Raw genomic sequence first — 18,047 nt, forward strand, 5'->3', positions numbered from 1 at the left:
CGTAGGTAAAAAGCGAAGAGCACGTCAGAGCTTCCGGCCGCAGGAAGCCTGCGGCAGTCTGCGGCGTATGCTCGTAGCCGGCAGCCTAGGACCTCAGCGAATGGGCACACCGGGGACTATCACGATAAGAAAGCCTGATTCCGAAGCCGTCGCCGGAGGACTGGCCGTGTCAGCCGTGGAGGCTCCGCTGGAAGACCTTGGTTTCGGTCCCACATGGCGCAAGGACTGAGCTTTGAAGCGATTTCCTCGGCGACTGGAAATGGAGCATCTATCGCTTGCAGAGATAACACGGTCTGCTGTCGTCAACTTTGAATGGCGCCAGTTTGTGCACTGTAGATTGGCTTTAGTGCCGGTGTCTCTCGCGATGGCAAACTCACGCATCAGGTATTTGTAACTTGCGTTGCATACTTCCACAAATAAGGTACCTGTGTTATCTGCGTAAACTATATTGCTCACTCATTTCATGCCGCTATGCTGCCGGCAAAAACCAAATGCGAGGGTGGAACGAACATCCAGTGGTGCAGGGACGACTTAAGCGCAGATGGCGTCAGCACTCGACTGCGTGACGTCCGTGACAAGGTTGTCACGTGACCTCGCCCCGCCGCTGTCAGCTGTCCGCTCCCACGGCCCGCCCCCTCTCCCACCCTCGGTCGCGTGGCGGGCGGGGACGGCGCCGGCTCTGAATATACGCAGGCGCCGCTCTCCGGCCCGTTACGTAGCGCCGCTCGCCGCCGTGTCGATGCTCTAAAAGCGGCCTTATTGTTTATGTAATCAAATTATCGCGCCTAATCACAGCAGCACATCGCCGTCACATGATGGATTACAAATTGCCGACGGGACCTCTGAACCCACGTCGCGTTGGTGTCCGTCGGAGTCGTCACAGCGTCGCACGGCGGAGCGCCAGAGCCTGGTGCAGCTGTCGGCCAGTGAAGCGCGCCGCTGCCCGCTAGTTGGCATGGCAACGGACAGAGTCGGCCTGATTGGACGGCGGTCCGCCGTCCGCGGGCGTTCTAGAAATGCAGCCGCTCCGAGCGCGGTGGAATAGCCGTCTGCGCTCGGGTTTCACCCTGGCGGCGCCTCGAGCGCTGGGTAGCGCACCTCGCAAGCTTTTTAACTGTCGTCGTCATATAAATGGTCTCTTGGACAGAGGCTTGGTATTACCCGCCGGCCGGCTGGTGATCGCGAGGGTACCGCTGGCTGATGGTCACCGAGGCGCTGCCTGATTGGATCGCTGAGGGTACCGCGTGGCTGATGGTCCGCCGAGGGTACCGCTGCCTGATGGTCGTGCCTGAGGGGGTACCGCTGGATGAATGGTCGCCGAGGGTACCGCTGCCCTGATGGTCCGCTGAGGGTACCGGCTGGCTGATGGTCGCCGAGGTGGTACCGCTGGCTGATGGTCGCTGAGGTCGGCTGCCTGATGGTCGCCGAGGGTACCGCGGGAGGTAATTGATGTCGCAGAGATGGTACCGCTGGCTGATGGTCGCCGAGGGTGCCGCTGGCTGATGGTGGTTCAGCGCGTGCAGGCTGTGATTTGTATCGATTCTGGTCCGTAAACACGGTTATCTGACCCTGCTTTATGGCGGCGATCCGAAGCTGAGGTCAATTCATGTGCATGCCACCGGTGGAAGATTGGGGCCCCGGATTCGGGGGAAGGACCTGGCTGGTAGCAGGCAAATAAGGACCGTCATATTGTCGTCCTTCATCATTGCATTTTGCACTCCCTTTCCTTTCAGCTAAAAACTTTGGTCACTGAAGAAAATGATCTTTTGCGTGAACATTGTCGTGAATATACCGTTCACTTTCTACAGCCGTTACAATAACACGAATTGATCCATCTGAGACGTCGATGGCGATAATAATATTGATCGTTATGATATACCCTGGCAACTTGTTTTCGGCGCGCCCAGAAACGCTAATTAACAACAACCTGGCAACCTTTAAGTTATGAATCAGCAGCTCTTTTACAATGCGAACGTGTGGTCCTAAGATACGCAATATCTGTTTTTGCATCCTCCCACGGTCCCCACTGACGAATGTGTTCTGACCCGGCGACGTGATCCGGCCGTTCTTTTTGTGGCTCCAGTAAGCCTCGTTCTCTTATGTCCTTGGGGCCTCTTCTCACTAGCACGGTGGAGGCGAAAAACGCCCTTAGGAAAAGATGAAATGTGGAAAAGATTGATGTGAGCACCCGAACGCACTGCTCGGGACACAAACCATCAAAACAGCAGGATGGCTGCTGCCGCCCCCGCCTGGGCAGGGGGGGGGGGAGGGGGAGGGGGGGACTATGGTCCCTCCCGCCAACCACGCCCCGCCAGCCAGCGCTCGTCCTCACGGTCCGTCGGCGAGCCTGCGCTGGGGCAGGGGCGGGGGGAGGGGAGATGGGCTGTGGCCTCCTCACATTGACTGCGCCCCACCGGCCAGCGCTCCCCGTCCTCCCGGTGCGTCGGCGAGCCTGCGGCGTGGCGTGGCGTGCAGCCGGCCGCCGTCCGGGGCTAATTGGGCGTGTTTAGCGCGGCCCTCCGTCAAAGGAAACACGACTGCGCCGCCGTATCTACACTCATCCAGACCGGCCGTCCCTGCCTGGGCTGGAGCCGGGCCCGCCCACGGCCCGTGGTGAGCCAGCTGATGGGCCCCCCGCCCGCTTACGCCCGCTGAGGACTGCTTGGGACGACCGTCTCCAATGTTTGTTTCGTATTTGAACAGTACTGCGCAGTGAAATGGAAGCTTACGTTGTTCAGATTCGCTTGTATCGGCAGGCTGGCGACTTGCGTGGTGAAACATGTAGGCGAATGCGTAAAAGGTTGCAACATGCTCTCCAGATTCATGAGACATCTCTATTGAAGATTCGCTCCGTACGCTTTATATGTTACACATTTTTGCAAGCTCTCGGATGCTGTGTGGATGCTAATTCGGAGATTTGAAGACACATCACGCATTGGAGTGCGTTAGGTTTCATTCCACGGCAATTTCGTTAGGTGTCATTCCACGGCAATTTCGTTAGGTGTCATTCCACGGCGTTGCAGCACTAGACAGATGTACGAACATAAACAGGGCAACACTCCCGCTGTTATGCACCTGTTTGGTTGGAAGGACACGTTTTAGAGTAAAATGTTTAGACTTACATTGAACAAAATGCACTTAGGTTTTCACGAGTGTCAACCTTTCTAAATAGGCGAGGATATGCGCCGACGAGAAGCAGCCATTAAAAGGAGCGAACTATCTCTCTCCCTCTCTTTCGCTTCCCCGCTGTCTTCCTCTCCGCTTCTTTTTCTACTTCGCCCTCGATAATATTCCCCATTCGCAGTTTGTTTTCTCGCTCTTCTTTCCTTTGTAGAAATGTGCGGCTGCCTGAACGGAAGTTCCAAGCTCTCGACGGCGCGCACTGTTTGGAAAGTGACTGTCACATTATCAGGGTCGTGATGGATGGCGTGCTCTCCGGGCATGCTTGTCCTCCTCTCAAATCAGACGATGACGCCTGACCCCGGCCGTCCCCTCCCACCTGTTTAACTCTCGGCGATGCATTGCATACCTGCCGTTGTGGGGCTTGAGCTGGATTGACCCCACTTCGCATGCCAAAAGAGGGGAAGTTGTGTATCCCACGTGCTGCGATGTTATTTGAACTGCATTGTCCCCCACTTTGTTCTGCGTGTTTAGAGCGATTCTGTGGCGCATTGTCCCGTGAAGAATGGGTTGGTTTGACTTGGCTCCGACACGAGCCCGCGTTGCCAGCGCACTGCGGTGTTCTGACAGACATCAGTCCAGTTCGGCTTTCAGAACGGAATCAACAAAGACGCGACTGTCGCCCCCCCCCCGGTGCGTGCCGCCCCACCTCCACACCAACTCGCACTGTTGTGTTCGCTCGACGCAGCCAAGATCGGTTTCCTGCCCCTCGATTTATACGAGACCTGTCTAATTATCGTGACCATTAGAAAGCGTGGTTCGCTGGGCGCTGCGCGTGGACTGTCTCCATCCGCGCAGTGGGTGGGTCGACTTACCGGCTATCGGGTGACCCCGGTGACCCGGCCAATGCCAGAGGTCACGGGGTAACGACCTATCGATGTTCGACTCCGATACTGGGCGGTGATCCAGCGATGTGGGCCGCGCCTGGCTGGTTCTCCCGAACGGAGGTGCCCTATGTCGTGTGATTGAATGATAGACGCCGCTAACTGCTACGTCGTTCCAAACAATGCGCCGTTTAGTGGTGCTGGCAAAATCGGACGATCTTTACGATGGGTTGATGTGGAAATAGAAACCGGTGCACCGTTGTCTCGCTGCCGATGGCATATTGTCTGAATACGTAATTGACTTGCATACGGTACATTATGGTGGGAAAGGTTGGGACCGCGGAATCATTTACTACCCAAAAATGAACATGCTGTTGCCATTTCCGTGTGTGTCGCTCGTTTGTACAAGCCTAGCCTCCTTTCTTTAAGCCGTGTCCAGAACTTTCCTCTCCTCCTCCCTTGCTGTCTCTCCTGCGCGTGCTCTCGTTTCTCGCTATCCCTCTCAAACTCGGCCCACCTTCTCCTGTGTGTTTCCTCTCGGAACAAAGGCTCGCTCGGCACGCCAAGCCCCCGCCACTTAAACACACACCAGAGCCGACCATCGGCGGCTGTGCAGAGCTCAGTCCACAGAGCAAGGTCGCATACCTCCGGCTATCGGGTTATTACTGTTTTTGCGTCGCCCTCCAGAAGCCGGACCAACACCAGATAATGGCCGCGGTCGGGCCGGCGCGCCTGGCTTTCCCGTCCTCATTTGCCTAGTGTCCTGCATTGTTTTATAGGCCGCGTGAAAACAGAGCCCATAATTGACCAATTGGCCGGCGCTGGGACGCTCGGGCCCGGCGAAGAATGCCTCCTCTGTCACAGCGAAGTGGCGACGCCAGACGTGACCGCGGCGGTGTTACCGTGGTGACCTGCTTTAGTTTGTGAACGCTTTAGATTGCGAACGCTTCAAAGGCCGGGATACGGCATCAAGACGGTAGTTTTGTTAATGAGGAGATTTGTGACCGGTACTGTTAATGTTCAGCAGGTAATGTGATCGTTTAAGAGCGCGCGTTCCGCTTACAAATTACCGTATATAGATGAGTTCGCTGTGGTCTAATTTGGACTCGGGCTCTTGAATGGCTGCTTTTGTTTCCTTGCCTTTGGTAATTTGTTGTGTTTGCTGTTCTTCTGTCCGTGCGTGCATAATGCTTAGCTCAGGCAATGCGATTTGCCCGAAGCCAAACAGAATAGTCCCGTAACGTCATAAAATTATGCACTGCTGAAAAATTGGTTAACCTTTGGCCCCGAAATTCAACGTTACAAGCGTATCGTTGACGCCTTGGGGGCATTCTTGGCTACTCATTATCTGCATTTATGAATACGGCACTTTGGTGGCCGATATCACCATACTATGACCCTAAACATTGACTCCGAGTAGAATAATGGCTGGACTTGATGTTTGAGAACAGCCTGGGCCAGGGCTTTTACCACAGCTGTTCGTACCCTGTCCCCTATGCATTCTCCGCTCCCGTATGACCCGCATCGCGCCGGACGCCGCGAGCATCGCCAGCCTCACACCAGACATGCACACGTCTCGTCGGGGAGCGCTGCGGTGCTGCAGGAGTGGATTCATGGCTTCGAATTCTGAGGTATAACAGCAGAGATAGTGAGGGTCATGCGCGTGTGGAAAGGCACGCTCACGCCTGATTTTAACCGGTGGAGCACCCCGCAAAACTGGTGCGGTGCGGGGTACTCCTCGTCGCCAGCTGTCATGTGTTGTCTAGTTGACTTCTTACCCACAATGCACACAGGGTCATGCACGCACATCTTACTGAACGCACTACGAGCGCAGATGTGTTCCCAACTGACTTTGCTAGCATCAGAAACTTCAGACATGCACCAGTCAGTGCATGCTATTCCATTCATAGTTGCCAGGCCTGCATCAGCCTGCACCAGCACTTTGAAGGACATGGCGACGGTCGGTCCTGCAAAATGTTGGGTATCTTGATCAGTTGTCTTGTTCCTGGGGCCTGTTTTCGGTGCTCATAGTTGCCAGGCCGGCTGGCGTCCGTGCCGCAGCAGAACCCGCGCCACTTCGTCCAAGCGCCGCTCCACGCCGCCGGCACACCCAGCCCAGTGCGCTGCCCGGCCGAGCGCCACGCAGCCGCGCGACTGCGCAATCCACGCCGCCACCGCAGCGCCATGGCGCACTTCAACTGTAAGCCGACAGCTGGCGAGCAAACGAAACGTTCGCACTGTTGTGACCGCCGGACGTCTGGCCGCAGGCTGGCGTGTGTCAGCGCGGCGGTGGCAGCTCGCTGGCACGTGGGCGCGGTCGGGCCGGTGGCGGCGGCGTCAGCTGGCCCTCTCGGCGGCAGGTCGGCCGCCCCGCCATACAGCCGTCGCGCCGGCCGGGTTGGGACGGTGGCTGCCCGGTCACAATGGCAGGAAGCGGCGCTGGCCTGCCCGCGGCGCACACATGCGCGACTGCAGTCTGTCGCCGCCTCCGCCCCCCCCCCCCCCCGCCCCACGCCCGTGCACCCTCCCTCCTCCTGGCGCTGCGCCCCAGGGGCGGCAGCAGTCGCGGCGGCGCGGTTAGTTCGCTGGCGGTCGCCGCCGTCAACACGCTATCCGGCTCTAACCGACCGGACGTGGGCGCCATCAGCAGCTGAGCACGTGCGGCCGGGCATCAAAGGGCAGCAGCCGACGGCAGTGGCGTCTCCTCTGCCGCTTGAGCGGGGAATGAGCGGGTGCAGTGATGACCGCTGCCGGCGGCAGGTCACGTGACGCGCGCGCCAGCTGCGCCAGTCTTCCTGGCCCCAGCCGGCCGGTCAGGGGGCCGCATCAGACAAATCTAGCGCCAGTGACGCGCCATAAAGCGCGTGCCGGCGCGGCTGACACCGTTTCATTCGCGGAACGCATTGAGAGCGCGCGCGCGCGCGCGAAAGCGCCGCGGTAATGACGCCCGGTCGGACTGGGCTGGCGCCGTGGGTTTCGCCTGCGGTTGCAGCTGCCGCCGCCGAGCGAGCCAGAGAGTTCGACGATGGCTTGTCTACAACGGCAGAGCAGTTTGGAGTTCCTGTGCGCCGAGTGCGTGGGACGCTCGTGTCCGCGTTGGCGCGCTCTGGTCAGACAGTTGATGGCGCCTGGTGGGTCACCTGCGATGTTGGAAGCTCTGTTCGGTGGACGTTCGTGGGCATCTCGTCTGCCTGATGGATGGTGCCGCCTTACACCCCGCATCTGCCCAAATGTTCTCCCATTGTTCGCGATGCAGTCCGGATGCGCGACCTTTGACTGATGAGACGCGCGCGCGCGCGAGCGCCCCACTTCTCGTGACTTAAGCGCGGCATTGCGTGATGCAAGGCGCTTGGTCGTCAGCACGTCTCCACTGCGTCATTTGTTAGTGGCTTATTTGCGTACGCGGGTGCGCACGCTGCTGATGGAATGCCATAGAGCAGGACCTGGGTATCAGGCTTCGTTTCCTGTCTCCAAATTCACGCCCTTCAAAATATTGTTTTGTTGTTGGTTTGGAAAGCGTTGTCATTTATTCCAGGCGGCAACGTCTGCGCAGTCTGATTATTTCAGGGAGGTTTTAATGTCGGTTGTGCAATCTATTTCTTCGGTTCCAAGCAAATTATTATTTGGGCTTTGGCAGGCACGTACGTGCCAGTATGGACGCCAATTCTGTTCGTGAAATACGAACAGCTTTTGTGGGTTACGTGCCACGAATCCTTGACCAAATAACTATTAAAACGTATGTCTCCATCTGTTTCATACTTTCATGGCATTCGCTTGCAATTATATAATTACCATAATTGGTACTTCGGGGTGCATCAGTTTGATAGAGCAAGTTATAGCTCCATACATAAAATTTGATGGCCTTAAAATCCCCTGATTCATTTTCACTTGGGATGGGAATGAATGGCTTTAGTGGCCCTTCACTGTGTAGCCCTAAGCCGCATCGTGTCTGGCGATTACACGCCTGCAGTCATGAGTTGATTTATAAATTGGAAAGACGCCAAATGCTCACCATGTACCTGCAATATGATAACGTCTTTTGTATTGTTCTGCAGTCGCGTTCTCCATAACTTCGGTCGTGAACAGTTCCTTTATTCCTAGGTCGCTTCAACATGCCGTCTCGCCTTCACTGGCTGATGCCTCTCCTGGTATACCCATGCCCCTTGTTAGAGCCCGGAGCGGGCTCACAGTCAGCTTCCAGACGCTTGCCACATCCGCTGGAGTGCCGCCCGTTTGCCGTCCAGTGCGGCTCAGCCGTGCCTGCCGCGTGACACGCGCTCGTCCGACTCCCGCCCCGGATCGCCGTCATATAACACGCTGTGTTCACGGCCGTCTTTGCCTTGTGCGCCACACCGCCCAATATTGTTCGGTGTTCTCCGCTGCTCGGTTACCCTCGGTGACTTCCCTGGCTCTCTGCTACCGCTCTGTGTCTGTCCCCCCGCTTTCCCGTTGCTGTCGCCAAGGTTGTGAGGCCATGCCTGGGCCGCTTCAGCGTCCGCCGTCCCCAGCAGCTGTGCCGCTCCTGACGCCGCTCTGCTGTCGTGTTCCAGTGTCGTCGGTCCTGCAGCGCACCGTCAGTCTGCGCCGCAAGATGCGGGGCAAGACGCGCGACGAGGGCCTCAAGACAGGCTGGCTGTACCGCGGCCAGCGGGGCGCCCTCTACGACACAGTGCCGCGGCCGCGCTCCGCCGACCTGGCGCCGGGCCGCGCCGGTCGCCGGCTGCCCGACGGCCGCACCGTGCTGCCGCTCAGCGGCCAGTGGGACAACCACGCGACGGTGCTGCCACCCGACAGCGGCGGCGGCAGGTACGCGGCCGTCAAGGTGGCTGTTGGGGACGTGCAGCGCTCCGGGCCGGTCTCCGTCAACGGCACCGTGCACTGCGCGCCGGACGCGGTCTGGATCGGCCCCCCGCAAGACGCGTGGCACGGCGGCGACAGCTATGACCGCGGACCTAGCGCCACCTATACTAATGACGGCAAAGATATCTATAATCACAATGGTGGCGCTATCTACTCGGACTCGGGCGCCACTACACAGGTGTACGTGAATGGTGTGCACGTGCTGTGCATGAACGACGGGCCGTACAACGAACGCAACATCGACGAGGAGATAGCGGCGCGCGCGCGTCGCGAGGGGGAGCCGCCGTACGCGCAGCCGCGCAAGCTGGCCGAGCGTGACGCGTGCAACAACTGGATCCCGGCCGCCGACCCCGAGCTCCGCGCGGAGACTGGCTACTGCGTCATGGTCCGCTCGCCGTGCCCGGCGTACCGGCCGCCGCCTGAGGTGACGCCACACCCGGTGGAGGTGACGTCACGAAAGATTGAGTCGACGTCACGCTTCTCCGAGGTGACGCCACACGTGAGTGTGACGTCACACCGCGCCGAGGTGACGTCGAGCTCGGCGGACGCGTCGCCGCGGTCGGCGGCCGCGGAGCCCGGCCGGCCCGAGAGCTACGCCTGCCTGCGCCGCAGCTACACCAACTTCTACACGGAGGAGGAGCTGCGTGGGCTGGACAGCTCCGACCGAGACACGATGCCTCGGCGGTCTGCCGCCGACGGCGCGCCCCCCCGGCGGCGCGCCGCCGCCACCTCCGGCCGCTGGAAGACGCGCGTCAAGGACGAGAGCTACGTGCGACGCAAGGCGCGCAGTCGCAGCGCCGAGCCGTGCGACGCCGGCAGTCCTGCCAGGTGAGCCGGCGCTGACTGCGGCTGGGTTTGGGCTGTGGGGAATGACCTTCGCCAAAACCACAAGCAGGCGAACGGAGTCGATACTTACCGGCGTAAATCGTTGTGAAGCTCAGTTGATGGCAGCTACGCCCCCAATACTTCCAGGCTTTACACGAAGCCGAATCGAGGTTAAGGAAAAAGTGGATGGGGAAAGGCAAAGTAACAATCCTCATGATTCAACTATCAGCTCATGGGCTTGTTTTGATGGTCAAGTGCTAACTTGAATGGATATTAGATAAGCAGATTTGGAGCGCGCTTCTGTTCAGCCGTGCCCACTGACCGCTGCTCACTGCAGCTGCCGTCGGCCATCTCACGGATGGCTGTCTTGCTCGCCGTCTGACATGGTGTGGGTCTGTGTTGTTGATCATTGTCCTCTCGCTGTCGGCCGCTGGTGCCCATTGACACTGAGTCGGTGGTCGGCAGGAGCAGGGTCGAGGAGCACGGACCGCTGCGGCGAACACGGAGGAGGTCCGGGTCGCTGGAGCCCTGCGAGTGCTCGGCATGCTCCGACGAGTCATTCGACTCAGGTGAGTCCGTCAGGAGTCCAGTCCGTGCCGTTAGTCAGCGGGAGGGTGCTGCGTCGCGGGACCCCGTGGCCGTGGCGCCTCATTAAATTGAAGGGACGGGGGAGCGGCGGAGTCTTTACCCTCACCGAATGGGCTAGTCATCTACCAGCGGCTCCACAATGACAGGTAAGCCAGTGTAAAGTGCATGAGGGAGTGAATGGTAAAGATGCAGGGTTGGCTGTCGCCCGGATCTGGCGACCAGACATGTTCTTAGTACATACGGCAGTGCCCGACAGTGAGCCCTCAAGAGCGATATCCAGCCCTGTACTACACAAGGCTCGAGGCTACACGGGTGCAGCGCTGCTTGAGAGACTGACAGAGGCCAATCAGGATCTGAGCTTATAATCCGACTAGGAATCAAACGAAGTTGGAATGCGTAAGGAATAACATTCATTTTGGTGTTACGACTAAAAGAAAGGGCAAAAATACCGCGTTGGCAACATGAAAGATACCCCAAAGTCCTCCATAGGATACACTCATATATACAGCGCATTTATCATTACAGCCAAAACAGCTGAACATTAAATCCAGTAGCACAGTGGCTGCATCATTTGAGTACGACAAAAATGTGCGGGGAAGAATGCACAAAAATCTTCGAAGCATCGAATTCGCTAAATGATCGCGTATCTCTGTCTTTACGCCAGACATATCAACTTCCATCCTTTTCCTTACTCACTAGATGGCAGTAAATGCTGACCTGTCTTGCCTGAAGATGCGATGATATAATTACGACGGGCCCTGGCTGGCGTTGCGTTGGAAACCGGTAGCTGTGATCTAGACGGGTGGTAGGCTGTGATTGCTGCATAAGCATAGGCTATGCGGTATGCGATCTTGATATCGCCGTTACGATGGCGGCCTCATCTCCGACGCCGCTCTCCGCACCGATGTTGTGCCGGACCTTGCTCTGAACTGGCGACAGACAATCAAGGGTGATAATTGCCGGGGTGAGAAAACGTTTTCAGTTCGAGTTGAGACACGGTTTAAGGGAGACAACGCGAAAATTGTCGTAATCGGCAGCTGCAGAATCACCGTTGCTCAAGCAAGCACACGTCTCTACTTCCACGTCCTCGTGCGTATCTCGTGCGATACCTGCCGGTCGCCAACCTCTCGTCGTCCATGCAATCGTCCCTGGCTGAATGGACGCAGCCACCCCCGACTCTCCCATCCATATTTCATTCGAGGGCTCAGCTTACCCCACTACGCGCTTGGGTTGTAATTTGTGGACATTCTGAAGGCTGTGGCCCGGCGGCGAGGCGGCGGATTCAGCCAGCACACCTGCGCCGGCCAACGCACGTCATCTGCATAGAGGGCGAGGGTCGAGCAGGGGCGGTGCCAGGTAAATTACGCGCGAAACAGAGGCGGTGCCAGGTGAGATGTGCGGGGGAGCAGGGAGGCGGGGTGCCCGGTGACCGAATCAGTCTAACGCTGCTGAAGGGCGGCGTCAGGCGGGGTCAGGTCATACAAAAATAGCCCAGGCAGAGGCGTCGTCAGACGGGCGCTGTGGGGGGAGGGGGGGGGGGTCGTTATCACAGCAGAGTGGTGGGAGTAGAAGCGTCATCAGACGGGTGCTCTAGTGGAGTGTCGTTATCGCAGGAGAGCAGGGCAAGTGGTGGGAGCAGAGGAGTCGTCAGACGGGCGCTGTAGTGGAGTGTCGTTATCGCAGGAGAGCAGGGCAGGTGGCGGGAGCAGAGGCGTCGTTAGACGAGCGCTGTGGGGGAGTGTCATTATCGCAGGAGAGCAGGGCAGGTGGTGGGAACAGAGGCGTCGTCAGACGGGCGCTGTAGTGGAGTTTCGTTATCGCAGGAGAGCAGGGCAAGTGGTGGGAGCAGAGGAGTCGTCAGACGGGCGCTGTAGTGGAGTGTTGTTATCGCAGGAGAGCAGGGCAGGTGGCGGGAGCAGAGGCGTCGTTAGGCGGGCGCTGTAGGGGAGTGTCATTATCGCAGGAGAGCAGGGCAGGTGGTGGGACAGCCGTGCTGCCGGAGCCGGCACGGTCAGGGGCTCGCCGAGGTCTGCCATTCGGCTGCCCGCAGCTGGCTGGTCACTTGTGTCAGTCTTTTCAGTCAATACGAAGCCGCACGCCATGGTGTGCCAGCCGAGGGGGACTGCTCTGGACGGGAGTGAACAGCGGCGGACTGCGGTGGACAGCGGTGGACAGGGGTGGACAGGGGTGGGTAACGATGGAAAGGAGTGGTCAGGGGTGTACCAGGGTGAAGGGGGGGGGGGCAGGGGTGGACAGGGGCGGCGTCTCCCAATAACAGACATACGACGGAGGGGCTCAATCTGTGGGCATCTTCCATTGCGCTGCGCACCTGACTTCCTTTCCTGAGGACCGGCGTGAGTCAGAGCAGGGCCGGTGCGTGTCGCGCTTACGTGCCTTCGTAAATGATCTCAGGACGGCGGGCTTATTTTAACGGCTGCTGACGTGCCCTCCGGCGCGTGTTTCCTTTGTAGACCCCTGCACTCAGGACTAGTTTGGAGTGGTTTATATCCGCTGGGCAGGGCTGGGGAACAGAGGGAGCGGCTCAGGGAGCGGAGGGCACGGAGGAGGGGGGGGGGAGGGGGGGAGGACGAAGGGGAGGGTTCTAACCCACCGGAGCGACCAGTGCGCCTTCAGCAAACTCACGGCCCTGTTTTCCATTGTTAAACAACGTCCACACGCTTCACTGTGTGCTGCCGCATGTGAGTGCGTCACAACAGCTGCTACGCCTTGCAGTACAGGCATCTGTGCGTAACCAGTCACTATAACGCCATACGAGAAGCAGGAAGCAGCAACCTCCAGTGAGTATTGTGTCAGTGAGGAGCCGGGCATTGTTGCTTTACATGGCAGCGGCCCGGCGTCCGACCACGGCCCCGCAGTGCCGTACTGCCTTCCGCCCGACCCTCCCCCGTTCCCCACCTCATGCCTGACTACTTATCTCGTGCCTGGCGAGCAGGCGAGCGTCCGCACCTTGTCTCTGGCGTCTTGCTCGCCAGGTATGCGGCGGCGTCGCATCGCAGGGTGCCGCAGCGCGCCCGAGAGCACCGGCGGTGCACGAGCGGCTCCCCGTGCAGTCCTACACGAGACGACACCAGCCCCCCACCCCCCACCCCCACCCCGGCGGCCGCGCATTCCAGGCGGCCGGTCGAGGGCTTCCGTTTCATGCTGCGTGGGCCAGAGGAATGTGGAGCAGGAGTCGCCTGCCCTGCCAGGCAGCGGGAGGGCTGGGCAGACCTACAATAGTGAGCACATGAGGGGCGGAGCACGCAGCGGCAACGGCAGGGGACGGTGCTGCTTATTTGGAGATGGCCAGATGTCCTGTGTTAATGATGGCTGAAGGTGATGCAATCATCGCCTTATGTTTTTAGCAAGTATGGAGTCCTGACTCATGGTGAAGAAACGCCATTTGCACGGAGTTTTTCATCCTTAATGCGACCAGACCACGTGTTTGAGAGTTCTCTATGAATGAAGCTTGCCACACATGCAAAGGCTGGACTAAAGGATCTCTATTGTCCACACACTCTACTACTCATCTCAGCGTGTCACACACCGCTATTGTACTGTTCGACATTTCATGCAAACAGCACGGAGGTGAGTGGGTCTTCGAGGCTTAAGGCCAGCGTTGGCTGAGGATACGGAACCTCAAAGACGCTATTTGTGTAACCCATACCAGCCATTCGAAACCCCGGATTTAGAACCGCTCTGCATTTCCCATTAACGACGTTAATGGAAGCACGCTTCAATCGAACTCCCAAAAACTTCACCTCCTTACGATGTTCAACAGCTGTAGGAGCGGTCGACAGCTGTGCTGGAAATCCGCGGAGCTCATTATACGTCCTCGTATTCGCGCGGTCCCTGGTGGTCTGGCCGGCGGCAGAGCTGGCGGACTGCGGCGACCGCAAAGTGGCGCGCTCTCTCTCACGCGCTCCGCGCCGCCTGTGAGTGCCGTCCGTCTTCCGAGGCCGCGGGCCTGCCTCGTCGGCCAGTGCCTACCGATGAGTGGTGCGCGCCGCCGAGGGCGCTGCTCCTCCCTCACTCCCTTCCCCCTCCCCTTCCCCTCACGCTCACCCCCGCTCCGCCGCCGCCAGCCGGCGCTTTGTGCCGACGGAGCTTTGATAATGGTTTTGAGTTGTTTGTCGAGGCGTTTAACTGCTGAGGCCATTAGAGTCGCGGTGCCTTGCGCCGGTCTTCGCTCTGATTCTTTTGCAATATTGTGGCAGCGTTCGGGATTCGAACGCAGGTCTCTCAGTCGGTTTAGTTGCTCAGCCGACCACCACTCCCGCACCCTCCCACGGCGGCGGGGGGGGGGGGGGGGGGGGGGGGGGGTGAGGGTGGGAAGGTCGTTACGACTGCTCGCGTCGCCTCCTGGCTGCCCGGCGTCCGGCCTTGTGACGGCCGGCTCTGTCACACTTTGTCACAGGCTTGTGTCACACTGGCACGTTTCACGGCGGCGGGCGGGAACGGTTACCAGCTAACTAACCACGTTACACGAACGATGCGCCTCACTAAGCTCTCACAACGCTCAAAGTGGCCAGATTTTTAGCATTCTTACTGCTTTTGGGGGAAAGTTCCCCTTGGGGACGGTATTCTGATGCGGCATAAACGCCATGTCGACGCTCCCCTGTCTGTGGGGTATTCCTCCAGCACTCCTGCAGCACTCCTGCAGCACTCCTGCAGCACTAGTCGCTCGCGGCTAGGCACCATCGTTACTGCCGGTCTGCCTCATAATCCCCACAGCTGCCGCAGTCTGGAGAAATGCCAGGCTCGTTCGTGGCCATGAGAAAGGTCCCACCCACCCACGGAAGGTAATGTCCCGGTAGCTTTGTCACACCACCTTTTCTCAGCGTCCTCCAGCGGTATCCGTGGCGGGCACCTGAGAGGCACTTCAGTGTTGAAAAGGCACTGTATTCACGTTAGCTCGTGCAGTAATGGCGGTGTGCGATGTAATCACCAGCGAGGTGAGCTGCACAGCCTCGAGGTGATGCAATTAGAATTAAGAGCGCGTTCCGAACAACAGGTGTTTTCCGCCTGCGAGTAATTCGGGCTGCAGGAGTTGCGCCGTCAAGGACGCGGCGGTTCCGCCCTGCGAAAAGGCACGCGGCTGCAGCGAGAAATCGGAACCGGGCAGCTGGACCCCAGCGAACTTCAAGGACATCACTCGTCCGGTGAAAAAATTTGAATTAACACCTGGCTTGAATCGATGCGCGCTTCTGACCGCCAGGTGCCGCGGCGGCGGCTGCCGCTCGGAGATTCCGGATGTTATCTCCCGAAGGCTTCCACTCGTAATTATCCACTGATGTTTGGGCTCGTTTTTCCGTGCCCGGCTCGACAGATCAGTTGACTTTGAAGAGCGTGAATGCTGCAAGAATGTGTCGGCACTTGTAAACAGCGTCGTTTGCTTATTGATAGGAATCGACGTCCCCAGAGCCAAGCATGGAGCACGAGCGTGTGTGGCTAACATATGATATGATGACCTTAATATACAATTCAATATGATATGATGCCATATTATACAATACAATGCGATGTTTTGAAGCGCGAGCCGAAGACGTGGGATGGTCTGCCTCCGTTCTAAGACAAGAGCTGCGACTGGAGAAACCACATAGGAGGTCCTCTGGTGTGCGTTGATGTCAAGTCGATGCACTCGAATATGCCAAATAACATGATGCGTGATCACTTGACGCATGCATGTTTTGGAATATTGATTTACCACTTATAATGCACAGCGATAGTTTTTCTGTGGATAAATGAAATATGCTACAAAGGGTATCGAAGCTGGCCGAAGCTGGCTGGCAGCTGGCTGGCTGGCAGGTCGGGTATCAAATCTGGCCGTGATGATGTCCCGTTCGAATAGAAAGGCTCCGAATGAAAATCCGTTAGCGTGATTTGCATTGAGCTCCGCGTTTTTTTAATCGCTGCGAAACCTTAAGCAACACAAAAATGCTTCGAAAACTTGGGCATTCAACGATGATTGGAGTGGCGTCTTGTCTTCACTTACTTTTGCTTTTAAACCGCCCTGGGATGCATTCAAGCTCCCTGATAATGGGATATGGAACCTTACGTGAATACATGCAAAATAGCGGTGGCAAGCCAAAGTGACCTGCATCAGACCTGTTGGCGTATTATCACACCAAATTGAGTGTTTTCACACCAAATATCGACACCAACGGCAACACAATAGCACCACGTCACTTCTGCCGGCATGACCTGTATGGAATTACTCCTTCGACGCCGCGTCTCACCCTCCTGTACTACGAAACCGACACCGCCTCTGCTCTCCCCCCCCCCCTCACCCTCCAGGGGCAGGCACTATGAGTACCGAGCCTCTGTCCCCCTAAATGCTCTCGTCTGATACCGCCTGTTCGTCCCTCAACTGTCCCACCTGTCAACGCCTTTGCTTCCCCAATACTGGGTGCTGACGCCGCCTCTGCCCCTCCCGCAACACCCGGCGTCGACTCAGTTCCCTAATTTCGTCACCCAACACCACTGCCTCCCCTGGTGATCTCGCTGACTCCTCCTCTGCCGTCCCACACGCCCACCTGGCGTCGCCTCTACCGTCCGTAGCGCGCCGTCCGTCGGAATCCGGCGCCGCCTCATCGGTGCACCGCCAGCGGCGACACCCCACCAATCACGACGGCTCGCGCGCGCGCGCCGCTGCTGCCACCTGGAGCGGCCGGTGCGCAACTGCCGCGCGCACCGGCCGCCAGTGCTAGCGCCCGGCCGCCGGCAGCGCGTTGGGGTCGTCGCGTTCGTGCCGTGTCAATGTGCCAAATCGCCGCCGCCCGCCCGACGTCGTGATGCGAGCGGCGGCCGCGCGCCCTCGCGGTCCGTGGCGCGTCTGAGCGAGCTGTGTCCGCGAACATGGCCACACTCGGCCTCTCCAAGGTGTTCATCCTGGATAAGTACTTCACCGAGCTACAGAAGTTCTGGGACACGGAGCGCAAGCTGCAAGGTGGGTGCCCGATCGGCCCGCCCCCCCCCCCCGTGAGCCGCACGCGCGGCGCTGCCGGCCGCCGGCGCCGCGCGCCCGGTTAGCCTTGGCTTGTTCCGGTGTCGACGGCAGCCTCTGAGCGGGCTGGCGTCCAGGCGAGCGGCCGAGCTCCCGCCTCCGGCGCCGGCCGCCGGGATGACGGACTGGCGGGCCCGCGGGGACCCGCGGATCGCCGTCGCTGCTGGACGGAAGCGTGACGGGATGTTGCCGGCCGGCGGTGCTGCGCCGCGCCCGCGGACAGCTGCCGACAAATACGGGAGTACTGCGCAGCGCGCGGCCGGGTCAGGCGGCGGAGGTGGCAGAACGGGAGAGCGGGCGGTGGCAGACCGCGGGCAGAGGGCCGTCAGACAGATGTCAGACACGGGTGGAGCCTGGGTGATGAAGGTGATGCTGACGGGGTCAGGTTGCGGAGAAGCGGAGATGTAGCTGGGTCTGTGGGCCAATGATAATGGGCGCCATGGTTGTGCTGATTCACGATTGCATGATATCCTCCTTTCTGCTTAGTATTATCAGCTGTTTTGTGCGGATTCCACTCGCCGATACTTTGCTCAATGGCTTTAGTCGCGTGTCATGCTCTGCCGTGACTACCTGCTCAAGGGAATCCCAAATCCCATCAGACATGTTTCCCGCAACCACAAATTACCATTGCGCCCGCTCCTCCAACCAAATCTCCGACCCCTCACGGCCGTCCCTTCCGAACGCCGCGTCCCCAGCGAACCCTCACACAGCTCCGTCATAGAACGTCTCCTCCGAGCCGTGCGCAGTTTCGTCATCCCACCGCT

The 18,047-nt window shown here is 58.9% G+C and overlaps 1 protein-coding gene and 1 pseudogene across 1 annotated transcript in view; both read left to right on the top strand.

Moving 5' to 3' along the window:
* The window catches only part of LOC119091045 (uncharacterized), a 31,320-nt gene extending 18,552 nt beyond the window's left edge, over positions 1 to 12,768 (top strand). Inside the window, exons 2-4 of the mRNA XM_037213765.1 lie at positions 8,555 to 9,548; positions 10,155 to 10,258; positions 12,749 to 12,768. Of these exons, the coding sequence (XP_037069660.1) occupies positions 8,555 to 9,548; positions 10,155 to 10,258; positions 12,749 to 12,768 (1,118 nt within the window). The remainder of the gene's footprint in view (positions 1 to 8,554; positions 9,549 to 10,154; positions 10,259 to 12,748) is intronic.
* A 4,227-nt stretch (positions 12,769 to 16,995) lies between these two features.
* The window catches only part of LOC119091046 (unconventional myosin-Ia-like), a 42,513-nt pseudogene continuing 41,461 nt past the window's right edge, over positions 16,996 to 18,047 (top strand).

This window comes from Pollicipes pollicipes, unplaced genomic scaffold, assembly GCF_011947565.3.
Source record: "Pollicipes pollicipes isolate AB1234 unplaced genomic scaffold, Ppol_2.1 Scaffold_3216;HRSCAF=3773_pilon_pilon_pilon, whole genome shotgun sequence".
NCBI classification, from domain to species: Eukaryota; Metazoa; Arthropoda; class Thecostraca; order Pollicipedomorpha; family Pollicipedidae; genus Pollicipes; species Pollicipes pollicipes.